This window comes from Schistocerca gregaria, chromosome 3 (assembly GCF_023897955.1).
Source record: "Schistocerca gregaria isolate iqSchGreg1 chromosome 3, iqSchGreg1.2, whole genome shotgun sequence".
Taxonomy (NCBI): Eukaryota; Metazoa; Arthropoda; class Insecta; order Orthoptera; family Acrididae; genus Schistocerca; species Schistocerca gregaria.
The window spans coordinates 913,221,467-913,241,323 of NC_064922.1; the positions used below are offsets into that span (position 1 = coordinate 913,221,467).

Consider the following 19,857-nt stretch of genomic DNA (forward strand, 5'->3'; position numbering starts at 1 on the left):
ACCAATAATGGCCTCAAAACGCATTAATGCTCACACACAACAGTTCATTAAAAACTAGCCACACCATAAAAATAATAGGGTGTTTAGATATTATTCAAGTGGAGAAGGCTATGTGCTGACAATAAGTTTCGCCCCCCTCCTCCTATCTAGTCATCACCAGCAATAAACTAAACTATGCACACAATCAACTAAACTTGAATGGTACACTGAAGAAAACCTTTCTAATTAAATGGCTGAACCTATCCCTACAGGATGCCTCGTTAACAATACCATATAAAGTCAACATAAAAAATGTATTCATAAATATGCCCGGAAAAACAGTTGCCTACAATACTAACAACAAATTCTTGCATGGAAGAAGAAAATTATGCAGCCACAAAATTGTTTTATTACTTCTCCATTAAATTATAGGTCTTGACAGGCAGAGTAAGCAGCTCTCAGATTAGTTTTGCTTAACTCCTCCTACTAATTTAAAGTGTGTGTGTGTGTGGGAGGGGCACACACACATGTGCAGCAGCGAGCGACACACACACACACACGCACACACACACACACACACACACACACACACACACACACACACACAGAGAGAGAGAGAGAGAGAGAGAGAGAGAGAGAGAGAGAGAGAGAGAGAGAGAGAGAGAGAGAATATGTTATCATACATCCAATTCATTATTCCAATTTCTGTTGAGATCAAACACAAGTGATACCTCAAATGTTTGTGATAGTAATAGTACTGTTTTGAACCAATGATTGCTTCAGGCAAAAACCATTTAATGCAATTCGAATTAAATAATTTAATGTGCCGTCTAGATATAACTTAAAACAAAGAAAACAAATATGAGAACCGAATTGTGTGCAATTTTACTTTCTTTATTGTCATACAAAATCTGCAGCTATTTGCTGATGATGCCATGGTGTTCGGTAAGGTGTCAAAATTGAGTGACTGTAGGAAGATACGAGATGGCTTAGACAAAATTTCCAGTTGTGACAAATGGCAGCTAGCACTAAATGTGGAAAAATGTAAGTTAATGCTAATAAGTAGGAAGATGAAACCTGTAATATTCAGATACAGTGTTACTAGTGTCCTGCTTGACACAGCCAAGTCATTTAAATACCTTGGCGTAATGTTGCAAAGCGATATAAGGTGGAACAAGCATGTGAGAACTGTCTTAGGATAGGCAAATTTGGTTCATTTTAGGAAAGAGTGCTTACTCTGTAAAGGAGGCCGCATATAGGATGCTGGTGCGGCCTATTCTTGAGTACTGCTCAAGTGTTTGGGATACATACAAGGTCGGATTAAAGGAACACATTAAAGCAATTCAGAGGTGAAATGCTAGATCTGTTACCAGTAGGTTCAAACAACACGTAAGCTTTGGGAATCAAGTGGGAATGCCTGAAAGGGAGGTGACATTCTTTTTGTGAAGCACTATTGAGAAAATTTAGTGAACCAGCATTTGAAGCTACCTGCCAAATGAGTCTACTGCCACTAACACACATTGCATGATGGAGGTGTATAAACAGTCGTTTTTCCCTCACTCTATTTGCAAATGGAACAGGGAAGGAAATGACAATTAGTGGTACAGGGTACCCTCCGCCATGGATCGCACAGTGGCTTGTGGAGTATCTATGTAGATATGTCCATTGCTGCTAATAAGCTGCCTTTTATGATGCAACTTTTATTAGGACTATGGTTTTCATTGCTACAGCAGCCTCCCTTGCTGTGTTATGCATGACAAGATGTTTTATGGTGCCTTATCAAGCTATATCAATTGTATCTTAAAACTGTACTGTTGATAAACAATGTCAAATGATCATTTGATATTTGTTCACAAGATCACAATTTTCAGATCCACATGAAAATGGCCCAATTCTAAAGGCAAAACTGGTTGCGGTTTAAGTAAATACCTACTAGTATCTGACAGGACTTTTCATGACTTTTTTTTCTCAGTTCTGTGCTGTTCTTAAATTTCACTTTCATATTGCATGGCTGTTACACCATATGTTATTAAGGTTAAGCAATATCTGTACATTCTTTCCAACTGTCAGTTCATTTTCTAGTTAACAGATTATGGTTTCCCTTTAAAACCTACCAATAAACAAATTGTACTAGTGACCTATATTAAACTCCACACCTATCTGTAGCGTCTCAAGAGCGCAGCTAACTATCATTTGGTGCCATTTCTCAAATGCTGACCTTACACTTGGTTCTCTACTGATGGTATTTGAGAGAAATAGTTTACATGCTGGCATCCTCCTCCTCCTCCTCCTCCTCCTCCTCCTTCTTCTTCTTCTTCTCCTCCTCCTCCTCCTCCTCTCTCCCCCCCCCCCCCCCCCCCCACACACACACACATTTTGTACCCACTGACAGAAACTTATGATATAGGCACATACATCATACTGACAGAGGAGGGAGAACTCACAAAGCAGCCATTAGGGCCATCAAAGGAATGCATTTCAGCTTTTACTCCACCACAAGAATATATAACTCATGAAAATAATAACTATAAAATATTGATATTTATGAATAAAAGCTCAAGTACAAGCAGAAAATATAACATAAAATGTGCAGCCTAAACAAATGTTCAGTCTAAATTAGTGAACTGTAAACAGCAATAGTAGAACTATGCATCTTCACAAAAGTACAGCCTAAAATTCTCAAAATCAATTTACTGATGTACAACCACGAAATCACTGGTTAGTCAAACTATTTCATGTAGGTAATTTACGAATGTAAAGTGATTAATGGCGAAATTAAGCAACCATACTTCTACTGACAAGCAAAACATTCCAATAGCCAAAGTCGTGCAGAACTTTTTATAGTTAAATGTGCATTCCCCAGGTTCTTACAGCCTGGTCTTAACTGACATATCTAATTTAGGTCTGTCAGTGCTAAGCCGTGAATAGTAAGGGGAGTAATACTCTGTCAGTAACGAAAATTCTACTTTTATATGGCTGACAATCAAAACTAATGAGAAAACATTTAACTGTACAAAACAGCCAACATATTTTCTGGCTCACATCTCACAACACCTGCTATTCAAAAACTAAGCCATAGATTATTACTTCCAAAGCCAGTAAGCGAGCAGTTTCCTGGGGCTTGTCCGGATTCACTTTAACAACATGGGACGCTAGAAAGGTATCAATTTCTTTTAGTTTATGAGCAGCCTCTCCCGAGCCCTTGAAGTTGGGTATGCGGTTGTGTACTGGTCTTGGAAATGCTGCTAAATCATTCTTCTCTAAATAATTCCAAACTTTTTCACGGAAAGCCTGCTTCGTTACTTCTTCCGCTGCAAAGAATACAAAAAGGATTATTGCAAGTAATTTGAGGACAACCCTTTACTTGCTGGGCATAAGTCAGCTGGATAATCAATCAAACGTACGTAAAACTTCCTCGTTTGAAGTCATGGTTATAATCACTCCATCAAAGCAACAAACATTGAAACAATAAACTTTGGCAGTACAAGTTTTGTTTTGTTTTTTTTTTTTTTTTTTACGACATTCTTACAGTCACTTTCTTAGAGTAAAAATAGAATACACAACATCTTAGAACACAAACATTAAACCTAAATCATAGTTGTAAACATGTGAAAATGTAAAGAAATTTTTTTAATTGAGTTTCAACTGGTATTCATGGTTAACACCTATAGAAGTTTTGGCGACTGACTACAAATAAACGATCTATTGACGATTATCAGAAATCGCGTAACTGTCGGCCAAAATAGGAAGCATTCACTCGATGTGAAGATTGGCTATACTGTTTCCATCTCATTTATATATATATGTCATCTTGCGTTCAGTATTTCCAATAAATGATGCCATACAGCATTGCCTCGTTGAAACCTAATAATGAATTTTTGCTGCGTGTTATTGGTGCTTCGTTTCAGGCATTGACAATCCCCTAAAAATTATTTTCCAATTTTAAAATTTTATACGACCGTTTTTGACAGAAAATTACTACTTGACATGCTATTCGGTTACAACCATCACAATCGTATATTAATTTCGAAAATATCGGTAGAAGGTCTGTATGCATTGTGACTTATCGACTTGATATAGGGACTGGTTTATCTATAGTGGAGGTACTATACAACTTTGCCGAGTCGTTTAACTTCTTTGTGAAAGTAAATCGATAAAGTTTGTGTTTTTAGAACCTGCACCTTATCCTTCGACAGGTGTCGTTAATAGTAAATTGTATTGAGCAGTAATCAGTAGCTGATTTACTGGCGCTTGACGGATTTTTTTTTTTTTTTTAAATAAAGGTAGCATTACTGGCGTGCGGTAAAGTTTATACACAATATCAAGTCTAGCAGCTGTCCCAGCAAAATGGCTGACAAGAGTGCAACTGTTGACAACTTACATGTGAAAAATGGCAACTTTATTTGCGGTGTTGTCGAAGGTAAATAAACAAACTGAAATTACATTAGATTCGAAGGCGCTCTGCTATTAGTCATTATTTGAATCCTTATTTTTTAGTAGTTTATCTCCCATTGGAGTTTCTTGCAATGTAGGATTTTAATGATTGCTAGGTTGTGTGTATCATACAAAGTTGCATATGTAGCGTGTTTTGTAGAACGTACAACATGTTCATGTGTACTACCGAACAATCTGAATTGTTTACGATTTAATGGTTTCGGACTACTACTTGTGTGGCCGCAGTTACAGCAGATTTCCGCTACTGGATCCTTGTCTTTCTTAAAGTGATACTTTCTCTGTATTTTTGCATGTTAAACAAAACTAAAGTGATTACGAACTGAATGCTGAAAGGAATTAAAACTTTAAGAATGGTGTCACAAGTTTTTATTATAGTTACTTATTGACCACACCACAACCCCACAAAACAATGCATTTCTCGTAAGTAATGTATGATTTATGAACATAATATGCACCAAAATTCTCTTTGAAAATGTACGTAGTATGTAGTACTTAAAAAAAAAAATTCCACGTAGTTGTGGCAGGTTACAGTGAAACTGTGTTACATCTAGTGATAATGTTGACATCTGGCTCTGCTACAGATTAGCCTGTCACTACAACCAAGATATCAAGGGGGAGGAACACAATCACACTCTAGTATCTAATTTAAATGCTGAGTATCATTAGACTATTGAAGGAAATTATTAAAATTATCTAGCTCACGAACGCAAATATACAAAGGTTTATTCTTGTAAAAGATTGGGAAACAGAATTAAATACATCAAATATTTGTGTAGATAACACAATCATACAAGCAGGTACAAAATTTTTACCAAACTGTGAAATGACAGACAAGTGATATCAGTAGCACAAAGTAAAAATATTTGTCATACTTCCTGTGAAGTATTACATCCAGTACCATCCTTCCTATTAGGTCTTACTGTTACAAATATGCCTTATATAGACTACCATGGTGAGTGGAGCAGTATTGGCATGCAGGGGTTGGCTCTCCTTTCCTCTCACAGTGCAGGCAGCTGGTATCTGTGTAACTAAAAGGCATGTTAAAACACAGGGAAAATACCCTATCAGCTGAGCTATCCATGCACGACTCCTGTCCTGCCCTGAGCTCTACTTCCACCAGTACCTCTCTGCTATTTTGCAAACTTTGCAGACGTTATCCTGCATATCTTGTGGGATGAACATTTCTGTAAGAAAGGGTTCAAGTCACATTTCAGCACACATTTTTAATCCGCCAGGAAATTTCAAATCAATGCATGCTGTGCTACAGGGTGAAAATTTATTCTGCTAACACTTCTTTAGACTACGGCTTAGTAGCCATTTCTTTCCGTAACCATTCATCCAAGAGTGGTAGTCCTACATGGGTGAAGTCTGGAAGGTAGAGGAAAGTTACTGGTGTAAATAAAACTGTGAGGGTAGGTTTGTGAGTTGTGTGTGAATAGCTCAGTGAGTAGAGCAATTGCCTGTGAAAGCAAAGGTCCTGTGTACAGGTCTTACTCCATATACAGTTTTTATCTGCCAGGGAGCTTAAGATAAGTGCATACTCTATTGCAAAGTGAAAATTTATGTAATATGTATCAGTGTTTTGTACTTCCACAAAGTTGTTAGCAATTCCTTTGTTGGACCATAAATGGAATCATTCTTCATTTTAAAGTAACATAAACACAACCTAGTATTCACCTATAACTACTTCATTGATACCACACGCAGTATTTTGTACTGATGTGAAAATTGGGTTGAAAGTTGATAGTTTGTGCGTTGACGGAAGTTGAAAATGTGGATACAAAGTATTGGTGGTGTGTGATGGCATACTAATAGGTAGCCCAACATGGACATAGATTTGAAGACAACAATCTGAGAGACAATGCACACTCTCACTTTTTTCCCCAAGCAGTTAAAATACTCATTCTCAAAACAATGGGTGATAGAGGTTATATTTCATTCACATTATATACAATTGCATCTTCAGGCCTGTCTTACCTATGTGCTGTATATTTCCTATAAATTTTGTGATTATGTGGTGGTGGTGGTGGTGGTGGTGGTGGTGGTGGTGGTGGTGGTGGTGGTGGTGGTGGTGGTCTTCAGTCCAAATACTGGTTTGATGCAGCTCTCCATGCTACTCTATCCTGTGCAAGCCTCTTCATCTCCGAGTAACTACAAATACTTTTAGAAAAGACTTCCTGACACTTAAATCTTTGCTCGACTTAACAAATTTCTTCTATTGAGAACTGCTTTTCATGCCATTGCCGGTCTACACTTCATATATCCTCCCTACTTCAACCACCCTCAGTTATTTTGCTTCCCATGTACCAAAATTCATTTACTACTTTAAGTGTCTCATTTCCTAATCTAATTCCCTCAGCATACCTGATTTTATTAGACTACATTCTATTATCCTTGTTTTGCTTTGGTTGCTGTTCATTGTATATCATCCTTTCAAGATACTGCATTGTATATCCTCCTTTCAAGATACTGTCCATTCTGTTCAAGATAGTGCCATGGTGACACATACTGGGTGAAGCTCTTTCAGTGGTTACATCATTTTATGTATTCAGCTAGCTTTCCTTTTTTCCAGCTGCTAATCTGTATTTCATATATTTATATGGTGGATATTATGATTTCAAATAACATAGGTATGCATTGTCTATAATGTGACATTTACATCTGTACTCTGCAAACCAATGTGAAGTATCCTCATTGTATCAATTGTTGGGACTTTTTACTTTTCCATTCGTGTATGGAGTGGGGGAAGAATGACTGTTTCAATTTCTCTTTGCATGCTGTAATTAGTCTAAACTTATCCTCATAAATCTTACATGAGCAATACTTAGGGGGTTGTATATCCCTATATTTGACACTTAAAGCAGGTCCTTCAAACTTAGTAAGGAAGTTCTCTTTGGATATTTGCAACTGTCTTCATGTGTAAGCCAGTTCAGTTGCTTCAGCATCTCTATGAAAGTATCTCACGGGTCAGACAAGCCTTGACCATTTGTGGTGTGCTTTTCTCTACATGTCCTATTTGGTACAAGCCCCTCTCACTTGAGCAATATTCTAGAACGAGTCACACAAATGTTTTGTTGCCAATTGCCTTCATAGAGTGGTTGTATTTCCCTAGCATTCTATGAATGAAGTGACGTCTATCGTGTAATTCGCCTACAACTGAACCTACATGATCTTTGTATTTCACATCCCTATGAATAAATACCCCCTGATATTTATAGAAGTTACCAATTGCAGTTGTGATTCATTGATATTATAGTCATAGGGTACTATGTCTCTTCTTTTTTTATGTACAATTGTCCACATTTTTGAACATTCAAAAGAGGCTGCCAGTCTTCCAGTCTTTGCACCACTTTGAAATCTTACCAAGATTGAGCATGTTCAATTTTTATCAGGGAGTACCTTTTGATAAGTAACTGTGTCATTTACAGGAAATCTGAGGTTACTGTTAATATTGTCTGAAATGTTATAAGTATACAACATGGACAGCAAGGATCACAACACACTTGTTAGGATGCACACTTAAAGCTACTTTTAAATCGCCGATGACTTTCCTTTCAAGATAACATGGTGTGTCCTCCTTGCCAAGAAATCCTAAATTGAGTTGTAAATTTCGCTTGATACCATATTTGATTGTACCCTTGATGATGTGCATAGGTGTGGTACTGAGCCAACTACCTTTTGGAAGTTAAGAAATACAGGTACTGTGTCTACGTGGCTGCTGTGCTTCATGGTTTTAACAATGTCTAGAGAAAAGTGCGATTTGGGTGTCACATGATCAATATTTTCATAATCCATGCTGGATGGCATGGCAGATGTCATTCTGCTCTAGACATCTCATTACATTTGAGCTCAGAATTTTTTTAACATTCTACAGCAAATGGAAGGCAAGGATATTAAATATTAGTTTTGTGAATCACTTCTTCTGCCAGTCTTTTGACCCTTATAACCTATGTTTATAGGGTTTTCATCAGGCCTTAGAACTTTTTTTTTTTTTTTAACTATTTCAGTTGTTTTTCGACACCACTGCTAATATGTGTATCTGTCATTCATCTTTGTAGCTCAGGAAGAATTAAAGTAGGACAATACCCCCGGATTTTCATTTGTACAGGAACATTTTAAAACCGAATTAAACACTCTTGTTTTTGGTTTTGCTGCCCTTTGTTTCAGCCCATCTTGCCCATGAGTGTTCAGTCACTATTAACAGCCTTTACGTATGACAAGAACTTGTCTGGTTTATGTGAGAGATTCTTCGATAATATTCTGTTACAGTAGTTGTTGAAGGCCTTTCACATTGCACTGTTGACAATAAAATATATTCCATTCATGATCTATTGTTGTATAGCCCTATGCTTTGTCTTACACAAGTTATACAGTAGCATCAGTTTCTTTAGAAGTGTTTTTATGGTTACTGCCCACCATAAAAAGTCGCTCCAACTATGGATGTTGTCATTAAATCTAATGTATTCTCATAATGAGGGCTTGCGAACAATGTGTTGTAGATAGTTCTTGGAAAAAGCATTCAGTAACTTTTTACTGTTCGTCTTATCATTCCCACTGCTTCCATCTGTAATTTTCCTAGTTGATACTTGGATGATTACATCTCTCCCAGGATAATAGTGTGACTGGGAACTTGTGTGCTACTGAGCTTAGGTTTTCTTTAAAATTTTCAGTTACATATGGAGGTGAGTCTGGAGATTGATAGAAGGATTTGATTGTAAGTTTTTGCTCACCTTTGATAGTGAATCTTACATAAACAATATTGCATGCAGTTTCAATTTCTATGTTTGTGGATATGAATTTCTTGTCTGCTGCAACAAATACACCACCTCCATTTTCCATTACCAAGTGAGGTGGTGCAATGGTTAGCACACTGGACTGGCATTTGGGAGGATGATGGTTCAACCCCGTGTCCAGCCATCCCGATTTAGGTTTTCCGTCCCTAAATCATTTGAGGCAAATGCCAGGATGGCTCCATTGAAAGAGCATGGCCGACATCCTTCGCTAATCTGATGAGACTGAAGATCTCGCTGTTTGGTCTCGTCCCCCAAATAAACCCAACTCCAATTTCTATTAGCCTATCCTTTCAATATACACTTAGACTTTCCCCAAAAATCACACTACTATCAATTTTGAGTTTTAACCAACTTTCTGTACCTAATATTTTGAAAAGCTATTGCATTTTAGGAGTGCATTGACCTTTGGCACTTTTTTGTGAATACTTCAGAAGTTAATCACTAAGATTTCAATACCCTCAGCTGTAGGGGACGTTTCTTTGGATCTTACATTAACACTTTCAGTTCCCCTACAGCTTTCGTTAAATGAACTGGATGGAGAGCCTCCTAATCTAACATGTACCAGGATAGCAGACTCTGATGTGTAGTGCACACAAGACCCATTTAGTGAGTCCTTGGAGTTCTCAAAGCTATGGCACAAATCTAGGAAGCCACAGCTTAGCTTGTCGCAGAACCTTCAGAGTCTCTGATTCAGTTCTACTCAGCTGAGAATCAGCAGTCACAATCAACTCTGGGGGCAATGCTGCAAATTGTGAGCTTCATCGAAGCTTCCTGAAAGAGGCTGGTCATCTCAGCGTTATCTATCAGTTGCTGGAATTATCCTTGTAAGACCTTGAAACCTAGATGACAGGCATTGTTTGTTCCAATGTGTGCCACAATCTGCAGTTGAAAGCCTCCTGTTCCCTAAGTAGCTGCAAGATTAGCCTCTTTAGCATGCTGAATGAGGCCACGAGGCATACATGCTGAGTGCACCTGGTGTTCTTTCTCACCCCACTGCCATTTCTCTAAGGTGTACCATTATTTGCTGTTTGTTTGAATTGCCTGCAATTGCTAGACCTTGCCCTTTGGCATTTATACAACATGTTTCCCAACAGATGAAGTTAGTCTCATTGTCTCAGTTTTGGTTTCATTTGAATACATCACTTCAGATGTGTCTGTTATGGAGATCAGTATGACATCCTGAGGTCTCACTGGTCACTGTCTCCCATTTACAGGCCAAGTGGACAAGTAACAATAGCTCCCATTCTTCCTGTAGATGAGATAAGACCTACGGGACATGATAGTACTTGAGATACCTTTGGTATCACCAGTGCATGGCTCTCAAGAGCTCTACTTCTACACCTGTTTGCAACAGCTTCCAATTAATTGACAGTGATTAGGGTGATTTTCAGTATCTTGCAAACACGACTAACTCTTCCCAGGTTCAAGAACAGCATTCACAATGGGGCTGCATAGGGACTGATGCAATACTTTGAAGAACAGTAAACAGATAACTCTAAAATTAGCTTGCTGATTCTCTTTTATGACTCTGTTAAGCTAAAACACATTAATAATACCTATTCTGAACTGAAGCAGTTAATAAATGATATTAAGGCAACTGAAAAACCTGGGATAAAACTTTTCTGATGTTATGGCTGCTAACAAACCTCAAAATACTAGTTATTTATGATAAGTGCTGACAAAATACACTCCTGTCAAAAGGGAAATCTAAATGAAACAGGATATGGTAGTACAGTGTGTGCTGCAGTAACTGTAAGTCAGTAACACCAATTTACTAGTAAACATGTTACGCTCATAACTTCTGAAAATTCTCACAATTATATATTTATTCACGTTGATAGATGCTGATGTTCAGAGTTAATGAATCTTTGAAGAAGAACACTATTGCTAAAATTGTATGTTGGTTGTAGCCGATGTTATAGCACAGTATTCAGTGGACTAAAATGCATATCATACTGGTTGTTCCATGTCAACTCAACTAGGCTTCCCTGCCCAACCAACCTGGATTTTATGAATTGATGTTCAGCATTAGCACGTGACCTTGATGTCACTGGTAAAGTTCAAGGTTCATGGAAGCAGGACTGGCCTAGATATTATATAGTCATTTGACTCCATGTGTAATGTTGCACAGAGCGAGCATTAATTTCTGGTGACTTTAAGCTCTTATATCTCGAGCAGTCTATTGTTGTAAGAAATGAAATGTGGCCATCTTACACAGCTTTACGCATTGTCCTAAGATTATTAGTGAAATTAATTTTTCAAGTAATATTCAGCCAGAAAATTGTAGCCAAAGTTGCTTGATAATATTTTAAATCGGGCATCTTATATCTTGAGAACTAAAGGTATGACGAATGCGAAACTTGACATGTAGTAACATACCCCCACAAGGTTCTCAAAAATAAAGTTTCAATTATGTACTGCTTTTCAACTCTGAATAAATTAAGTACAAAGTTGAAGATTTGTAAGGTGAAAAATGCAGTATTATCGACCTGATTATACACAAAAAAAAATGTGTTTCATAAAACTTTCCCAACTGGCCCACTAGAAGGACCATGGTTTTAACTGCAAGAAAGTGTATTTGATATCTAGCGCTGGCTTACAACTCTAGGTAATTTGAATCAGAGTTGGAAGTGAATTGAAGGTCATGGCACGAATAAAATGTAAACATCGGATTTTTATATCTCGCAGAACATGAACCTTAACATGTAATAGCTCGATAGCACAAGGATGTGAAATATAGAATTCATTCCCCTTCTATTTTCCATTTAGCCTATCTACAAATTCATTGAAAAGATGATGATTTTTGTGGAAAGGGAAAAATAGAATATATTAATCACTTCTTTTATAAATATCATTTTCTATTAAACCTTCAGCGTCATTCTAAACAGGAGGAAAGTGGGTTTAATTTCCAACATTGGCTAACTCTCCTACATAAATTGTGGCAAAGTAGGCAAAAAACTCTGCTGAAAATAAGGTTTTAACTTTGGCTTCGTATAGTTCATTGTTTAAAGGCATGATAAGTATGTAACTTTGGACACAACAGCTTAGAAACATTAGGATTTCAAACAGTGATTGATTTGTGAAAAAAAAAAAAAAGAGTGCTCTTAAAATTGAGGCTTCGTAAAATTTTACTTTAACACTTATCTGAGCTGTTCAGAAGTTTGAATACAACACACCAAGTAGGAATAGTTTTACATTGCTTTAACCACAGCAAAAGTTCAATTGTAATTTGTACCACATCTCAAAATCGGCAGCTGTTCTGAATTTCTTTTCATCAGAGGTGCCGGTATGTGAAGTACCAGTGCATACTGTCACAAATCAACTGCAGTTTTCCAATGTAAAATATCATTCATGTAATGTTTTCCAAATTTTCGTAAAGGTTTTCGTTAAAATTACAAAAATAGCAGGCAAATTAAATTTTGTACTCCACATCCATCTGCTACCGAGCTATTGCATAAGAAGTTCCATGTTCTTTGGGCATCTACTATTCGAGATTTAAGAATCCAAAGTTCACGTTTTTTTCATGCTGTGATTTTTGTGCTCAGTTGTGATTCATATTATCTAGCCATGTCTCCACAATATCCTTTCTTCCAGGAGTGCTAGTTTTGCAAGGTTCGCAGGAGAGCTTCTGTGAAGTTGGAAGTTAGAAGACGAGGTACTGGCGGAATTATAGCTGTGAGGACGGGGCATGAGTCGTGCTTTGGTAGCTCCGTTGGTAGAGCACTTGCCCGTGAAAGGCAAAGGTCTCGAGTTCGAGTCTCGGTTCAGCACACAGTTTTAATCTGCCAGGAAATTTCATATCAGAGCACACTCCGCTGTAGAGTGAAAATTTGATTCTATTATGTAGCATTGTTAGCCCTCATTGGATAGTCAAATACACATATTTTTGTGATTGAGTTCATGGTCTTTCTAATGAGCCCAGTTTGGAAGGTTTTATATAACATGGGTTTTTGCAAAATGGGGTTGAAAAATTGAATTTTAGACATTTTTTATAAAATCTTTGACTTTGCACTTAATGTATTCAGTTTGAAAAGTGTTACATAAATGAACTTTATAGTTAATAACCTTGTGTTGTTAGATTATGACATAAGAAGTTTCATGTTCTCCGTACCTTTCGCCTCTTAGATATAGGAAGCCAAACGATTAAAGTTTATTGGATGATTTTGCCTAACATTTTCTGGCGGAATATTACTTGTAAAGTTCTTTTACATTGTGATTCTTAAGAGAATGCATAAAATTGCACAAGATGGTCAAATTTTATTTCTTTGAACAAAATATTGCCCAAAGTATAACAACTCGGTCACCAGAAATTCATGCTCACTCTGTGCAAAGTTCCACATGGAGTTGAAACAAATGACATCTGCCAGTATTGCCTTTGTCAGTGTTCCTTGGGGTTGTGCAAATGTTCATGTAAAATTTCTTTGAAATCCATGGTTCCCAGACAGGAAAATGTTCAGAAATTTGGTATTTTGACATTAGACAGTACACATTAATCTACTTTGATTTAATATTCATTACACAGATCTTAATTAGTCCTCATTGCTGTGGAGAAGCTTGAAAGAACAACAAAAAACTGAATCCCTTATAAGTTAAAATAGTTTCTAGTTATTGCATTTAAGATAAGCAGAAGTCAAATGTTTTATTGAACTCATATTATGTGTAAGTTACTATATGAGTATGAGCTGGGCGTCAGTAAGTCCTTTAGGCTTATCTTATGTTAAACATTTTATTTAGGAACCAAGGATACGACTCATCAAAAGAAAGAAGTGTTGCATTGTTGATAGGTACACAAATGAAAAATGCAGAGCTTGACTAGCTTTCTAATTTCAACCAGAACTTTCTGTACGTTGTTAAACATTCTATGATTGATGAGAAGTTATTTAAAAAGTATGTTCTTGCATGGATTATACCTGTTTCTGAGCCAGTGTTAGTGCCACAAAACCAAAGTTGCTTGTCTTTATCTCCTGTCAGTACTTCAGATTTTTCTTCGTATATTGTGTATTTAGTAGCTTCGTGGCACAGCAATAAAAGTTCCATATTACAAATACTAAGATTTTGGCCTGAGTCCCCAGTCGGGCCTAGCAAGTTTATTGTCACTTACAACTATCATCACATCTGGTAAAACTAAGTAATGTGGGAAATGTCGTATTGCATTGTTTAGAATTGCATATTAAACTGTGGGCCCCCTACAACTTTCTGGTTAAGGCAGTTAAAAGCTTGGAGGAAGACAAGGGCACATGCCACCTACAATAGAACCATGCCAAGTAAGGCGCTGAGGCACTTGAACCAACCTTCAGGTTAATGACAGCATTACCTTACTGCTTCTTTAAGCCCAGACAATAATTTGCATTTACAGAACATGCCAAGTTGCAGTATGGTTTGGGGTACACAGTAAGCACATTACTCTATAACAGGCAGGATAAGTCGTGTCAGAGTTAGAGGAAGTCTAAGGCAAACCAATTCCATTAGAACCATGCCTTGCGTAAAACAATGTGGCAGTGAAATCAACCTTCATGTGGATAACAGCTTTAATTTTAAGTGCCTGTATGTATTTATATTCATCGTTTTCATATTTAGCATTCAGTTTGTGAATTTGAGCTGTTGGTTGGGAAAAAGCAAATTTATTTACAGTAATTTTCATTGTGGATGAAATATATTGAGAAGCAGCAGAACACTATATGTAAACGGGATGTACCTACCTTTGAGGTTCCAAACAACATGTTTTCATGAAGTTGGAGCAACACTTTAAAAAAATGACATGGTAAATTGAACTCTGGGAAATGACCATACAAAAATTGATTTTGTTGTTGTTTTGAGGTATTATGATAAGTCTCTGTTGCTACCAGTGTCATGGAATACAGGCTACATCAAGAACATTTTTGCACACACGTTTACTCTGTAAACTCATAGTGTATGTTCTGTAGGTAGTACTCGTCTAGATTATTACATTCATATGATAACATTTAATACCATAGCACTACTCGTATATTACAAGTGAAAAAGATATCGGGGAATTCAAGAAGTACGTAAAAAATACAGATGACAAATGTTTACAAAAACAACCTTGGCTTAAAAGAGAAAAATTATGTATTAGAAAACTGTAGTCCTAAGTAATTGATCTATGTCTTATTGTTAGATGATCCCATACTCTGGAAATTGCCAAAATATCATACAGAAGCGAGAGAATACTTTATTGACATCAAGGGACACTTTTGCGGGCAAAGTTAAATCAAATTGCACCTTGTGAAGTTGAATTGTGTGCAATGTCATTGGCACTTGAAATTTTTGTATCTTAATGGGCAAATAAGTTCATCCAGCAACATGATATGATTTATTTGAAACATAATATAGAATGAAATAGCAAAAATAAACCAAGGAAGTGATGGAATTTCTATGAAAGTAAATAATCAGCCAATAAAAAGTGCTCGAAAATTTCAGATGCTTATAGTAACTGTTGCTCGTCAGAAGTGTGTAGTTCAGGTTTCAACAAAAAAATATATATTTGAGGATTCCATTATAAGCAAAACATTATTTCATTGTGTTCATTACTTCCCATACGTGTAGTGTTGTTGTTTCATCATTCTCAGAGATTTTTCTATAGTCTATTGCAGAATAAGTCACAATGGACAAATATGATGGCGGGAAGTTCTGTTAGAGTTTAAATAATTTAGGACAAACAGCAGCAACTCGCCGAATAGTAGAGATGCTGAGTCATTGGCAGGCTCATTGACTTGCCAGAATGCTGTGGTAATTTAGGGCAAATCCTTTGTCGACCTAGTGGACACACACACACACACACACACACACAGTGCCAGCTTGCGAATACCAGTTACACACACACACAGTGCCAGCTTGCGAATACCAGTTACAGTAGTTATAAACTGCAGCGCAGATCATTTAATATTGTACAACTTGTCGTGTAGGATAAAAGTGCAAAAAAATTTGTGATGACTACCATACAAAAGATCAGTGAGCAAGCTGTGTAGAAATCTTTAACCTTCAGCAATGCCAGTAACGAGCAGTTGATATGAAAGTCTGCAGCTGTAGTTATGGCCACCAATATTAGTGAGTACCAGCTAGAGCATTCACAAACAGTAGCTGTAATATTCTGAGACTTGTTGCCTAAACAAGGAGCAACATCATATTATGGAACCTAAAGGTGGCTGCTACACATCCTGCTTAGTGATAGCCTCTGCTGTGAATGAAAATACTTCAAGTCTACACTGGCTGAGTGTGTCATTATGTAACTAGATTCATAGTTTACTAACTAATGTAACTTAATCTTTCATGTGAATAACATGTTGGCAGTACTGTGTGATCAGACTGCAGTTTCACCTTTTCATTCTGGCTCTAGCCAAGAGTGTTTTATATGTTACAGTTGAGGGGAGTGGAAAAAAAAAAAATGCTTCTATACGTTTCTGTTTGTGGCTTTTGCCAGTAACAAGGGGAAAAAATGCAACTATTCCTTCTCCACCACTGAAGTGTTTTACTGCATTTAAATTGATCCATTACCACCAATGCGCAATGGTTAAAGGTAATTTATGTGTTTATTTGTTTTCAAATGAAGTTAAAAGATTTCTCTTCCAAAGTAAATGAAATCAGTGCACTACAATGTTGTCATACTATTAATTTTATCTTTTTGGCTGGTACCCAACGGATATCATTATTCGTTTTTCAAATAATGCCTGCAAGAGAACAGACAGAAAGTAATTCTGTAAGTGCATTCTGCTTATACCTTCACAATATTTCTAGAGGGATAAAATTTACTGTAATTCATTCCACATTAGAAATCAAGAAATTCCCCTTTTTTACAATTATTCATTTTTGTGGGCTATACTCACTAAATACTTTGTCCTTTGCTTCACAGAGTAGTTTTTTCAACTTATATATTTACCTGATGTACATTGAGCTAACATGCTACCATCTGTCAGTCCCTGATAACATTCTGTCCTTTCTCTGCTTCCACTAGAAACTTCCATTTTTCCAACATGAGGCGCCACAAGTGTTTCCCTTTCAGTATTGCTTGTCCAGTGGGATTCACAGTGTTCATCTTCAGTGTGGGAATCCAGATGTCATTCAGTTTTATGCCCTCCTCCTTCCTATATGCTATGCCACATCACATCACTGCATGGAAATGAAATTCTGCTGCAGTCAGTAGTGAGCCAGGTGTGAATTGGACATTCAAAGATGATACGATCCCCTCTGAAAATATCCACTGCAGATGGGAATGAAACATTGGGTTTTAAGGAGAAATCTGTTCAACAATGGTGTAATAGCCCAGAAATTTTATTAACTGTAACATTTCCAACCATTAAAGTTTACATTTTACAACTCCTAATGATACCCCTGTCTCTGATAATCGCTCGCCATCAAGGACAGCATACTGGATTCTATTACGTAAGGAGTTTTCGAGCCACTCACATACGTGGGGACCTATTCCATATGCTCACACTTTTTGTTAACAGTTGGCAGTGTGGCACTGTGTCAAATGCTTTACACAAATCTAGGAATATGGAATCTGCCTGATGCCCTTCATCCATGGGTCTAACCCTCCCACGCCACAGGAAATGTTTTAAATTTCATTAAGCAATTAGACGGGGTACTAATAAGACTTAGTAGATCTAACTGTGTGTGTGTGTGTGTGTGTGTGTGTGTGTGTGTGGAGATTTCAGTACACATATTTTATCTTGATTCCTGATCAAGGCACCTAGAGTTATAGATTTCCAATGTTGGTTTAATATCCACAAAAACATTCCCAACAAGAACAGAAAGTTGTAATGCTACAGTACCAGATAATTTGTTTATAAATCCATCTGTCTTTACTGAAATCGACATGAGTTCATAATAAATGGCTTATCTGACCACGGTGGTCAGATGGCAGTAAAGTGGTTTATCATGAAGAAAAAGTGGTGTAAATGACCGTATCTTCTGATTGCATTGACTTAGAAGCTTAAATTTTTTTAAACCATCAAGGGACTGTAGATATTAGAATTTGACATAAATTTCAATTTGATACATTTAACTGTTCGTGGGAGAAAAGAGTCTTAACAGACGGGCAACAAAGTAGTCTTTTAAGGGCTTTTTTTACTGATTGAGTTACAGAACCCTAAAAAGGTAAAGGAAAATTTCAAAGAATTGTAAATGCCAACCCACTCACACTGTTCAGAGAATTTGTGGTAGGAGAAACCAGAGGAAGCTGAGCCAAGAGATACAGTAGACACGAACTTTAATTATTTTCTTAAAAAAAAAAAATCTTACAATATTATGAAATCAGTTTTCCTTTACAATAGCTCAGAACCAAGAAAAAGGGTGGCCAACATCGGGGATCAAAATATCATGTATCACGAAGAGAGAACTTCACTTAAGGCATAGAACTAGCTCCAATCGAGATGAAAAATTCACATCAAGCGGTATTAAAAATTATTCAGTGTGTAATCAAAAAGATAAAGACCACATATTATGCCCAAAAACAGATTTTTTCTGAAGTATGGAAGTTTGCTACCACTCAACCACGTGAGGCTGGAGGAGGAGTGCTTGAATAAAGAAGCAGCAGCATGAGACTTTTAGGATTTCCGGGCGGGTCTGTTGCAAATACTCTTAAACCTGTCGGATCGTACTGTGAAGATCCTATATGCTATAAGGCGTGACGGGTGATAGGCGTGCGGCACGTCGCAATTTATAAGGCCCGGAGCAGGCAATACGCGTACGTGGGAAGACGCTGGCGTTGGAGGAAAGCAGCGCACATAGACCGACCCACTGCCGGGATGCATAGAACGGCCTTTCGCGCATGCGCGGTGGGCAACGACTGTGCTGCCAAACGCTCCCATGTATGCTTATAAGCTGAATTAAATCTCAGCAGTTCGCTGCGCCGAGTCATGAAGTAGAAGTTCTTGTTTCTTCTGTTTTGATTTCGTCTCAGCCAGTCCTGTATTCTAGACAGCGCTTAATAAATTGAAAACTTGCATCCCTGTTGATTGTATTGTCCACCGCGCACGGCTCATTAAAAACTGGTCCTGAATGATGGCGCTGAGGATAAAACTTCGCTCTTGCCGTAAAACGTGCGATGCTCCGTGTCCAGGCAATGCTCCTCTACCACTGATTTATCAGTTTGGCCCAGACATGTATGAAGACTTTGTTGCACGGTTCGGCGTGTCTGACCAATATATTTCCCACATTGGCACGGAGTATTATGTATGCCATGTTTTTTAATACTACGAATTAGTTTATGCACAGGACAGTGGTAACTTGCGAAAATTCTCAGAAATGTATGCTTATTTGCATTGATATACGACGAAATTCGGGGTGATCTATTCTTTGGCAGTAACTGTGAGTCACAAACGATGATGTGCTATGAAATGAGTTGCCCGCATCTCTCATAACTTACGAAAATTAAAAAAAAAAATATATAGTTCTGTAAGCGCGAAAATTCTCGAAAATAACCCATTCATCGAGTAATTACACAATAAGTTTAGAGAATGATTGTTTTGGACTATGATAGGCCTAACGTTCTCAAAAATTTTAAAAGAGCGCAAATAGGTTTAAGCTCACAACTGACAACAGAAATCAGTGCAAGACTGTGCAGAGCGACGCGAGCTGCAAAACATTCGAATTTCAATGTCACACGAATCTT

At 37.3% G+C, this 19,857-nt stretch overlaps 2 protein-coding genes across 5 annotated transcripts in view; one reads left to right on the forward strand and one right to left on the reverse strand.

Annotated features, from left to right (window-relative positions):
- LOC126355427 (methenyltetrahydrofolate synthase domain-containing protein) overlaps positions 1–3,467 on the reverse strand; it is a 121,711-nt gene extending 118,244 nt beyond the window's left edge. Inside the window, exons 1-2 of the mRNA XM_050005733.1 lie at positions 3,384–3,467; positions 3,067–3,290 (exon numbers count right to left, since the gene is read on the reverse strand). Coding sequence (XP_049861690.1) covers positions 3,067–3,290; positions 3,384–3,408 — 249 coding nt within the window. The 5' untranslated portion in view covers positions 3,409–3,467. The remainder of the gene's footprint in view (positions 1–3,066; positions 3,291–3,383) is intronic.
- A 343-nt stretch (positions 3,468–3,810) lies between these two features.
- The window catches only part of LOC126355425 (protein O-GlcNAcase), a 164,380-nt gene continuing 148,333 nt past the window's right edge, over positions 3,811–19,857 (forward strand). The window contains exons 1-2 of one of the 4 annotated variants that reach the window (XM_050005732.1): positions 3,811–4,175; positions 4,263–4,399. In XM_050005732.1, the coding sequence (XP_049861689.1) occupies positions 4,327–4,399 (73 nt within the window). In that variant the 5' untranslated portion in view covers positions 3,811–4,175; positions 4,263–4,326. Of the gene's footprint in view, positions 4,400–19,857 lie in introns of all 4 variants that reach the window. The other 3 variants (XM_050005730.1, XM_050005731.1, XM_050005729.1) reach the window with 3 other exon arrangements.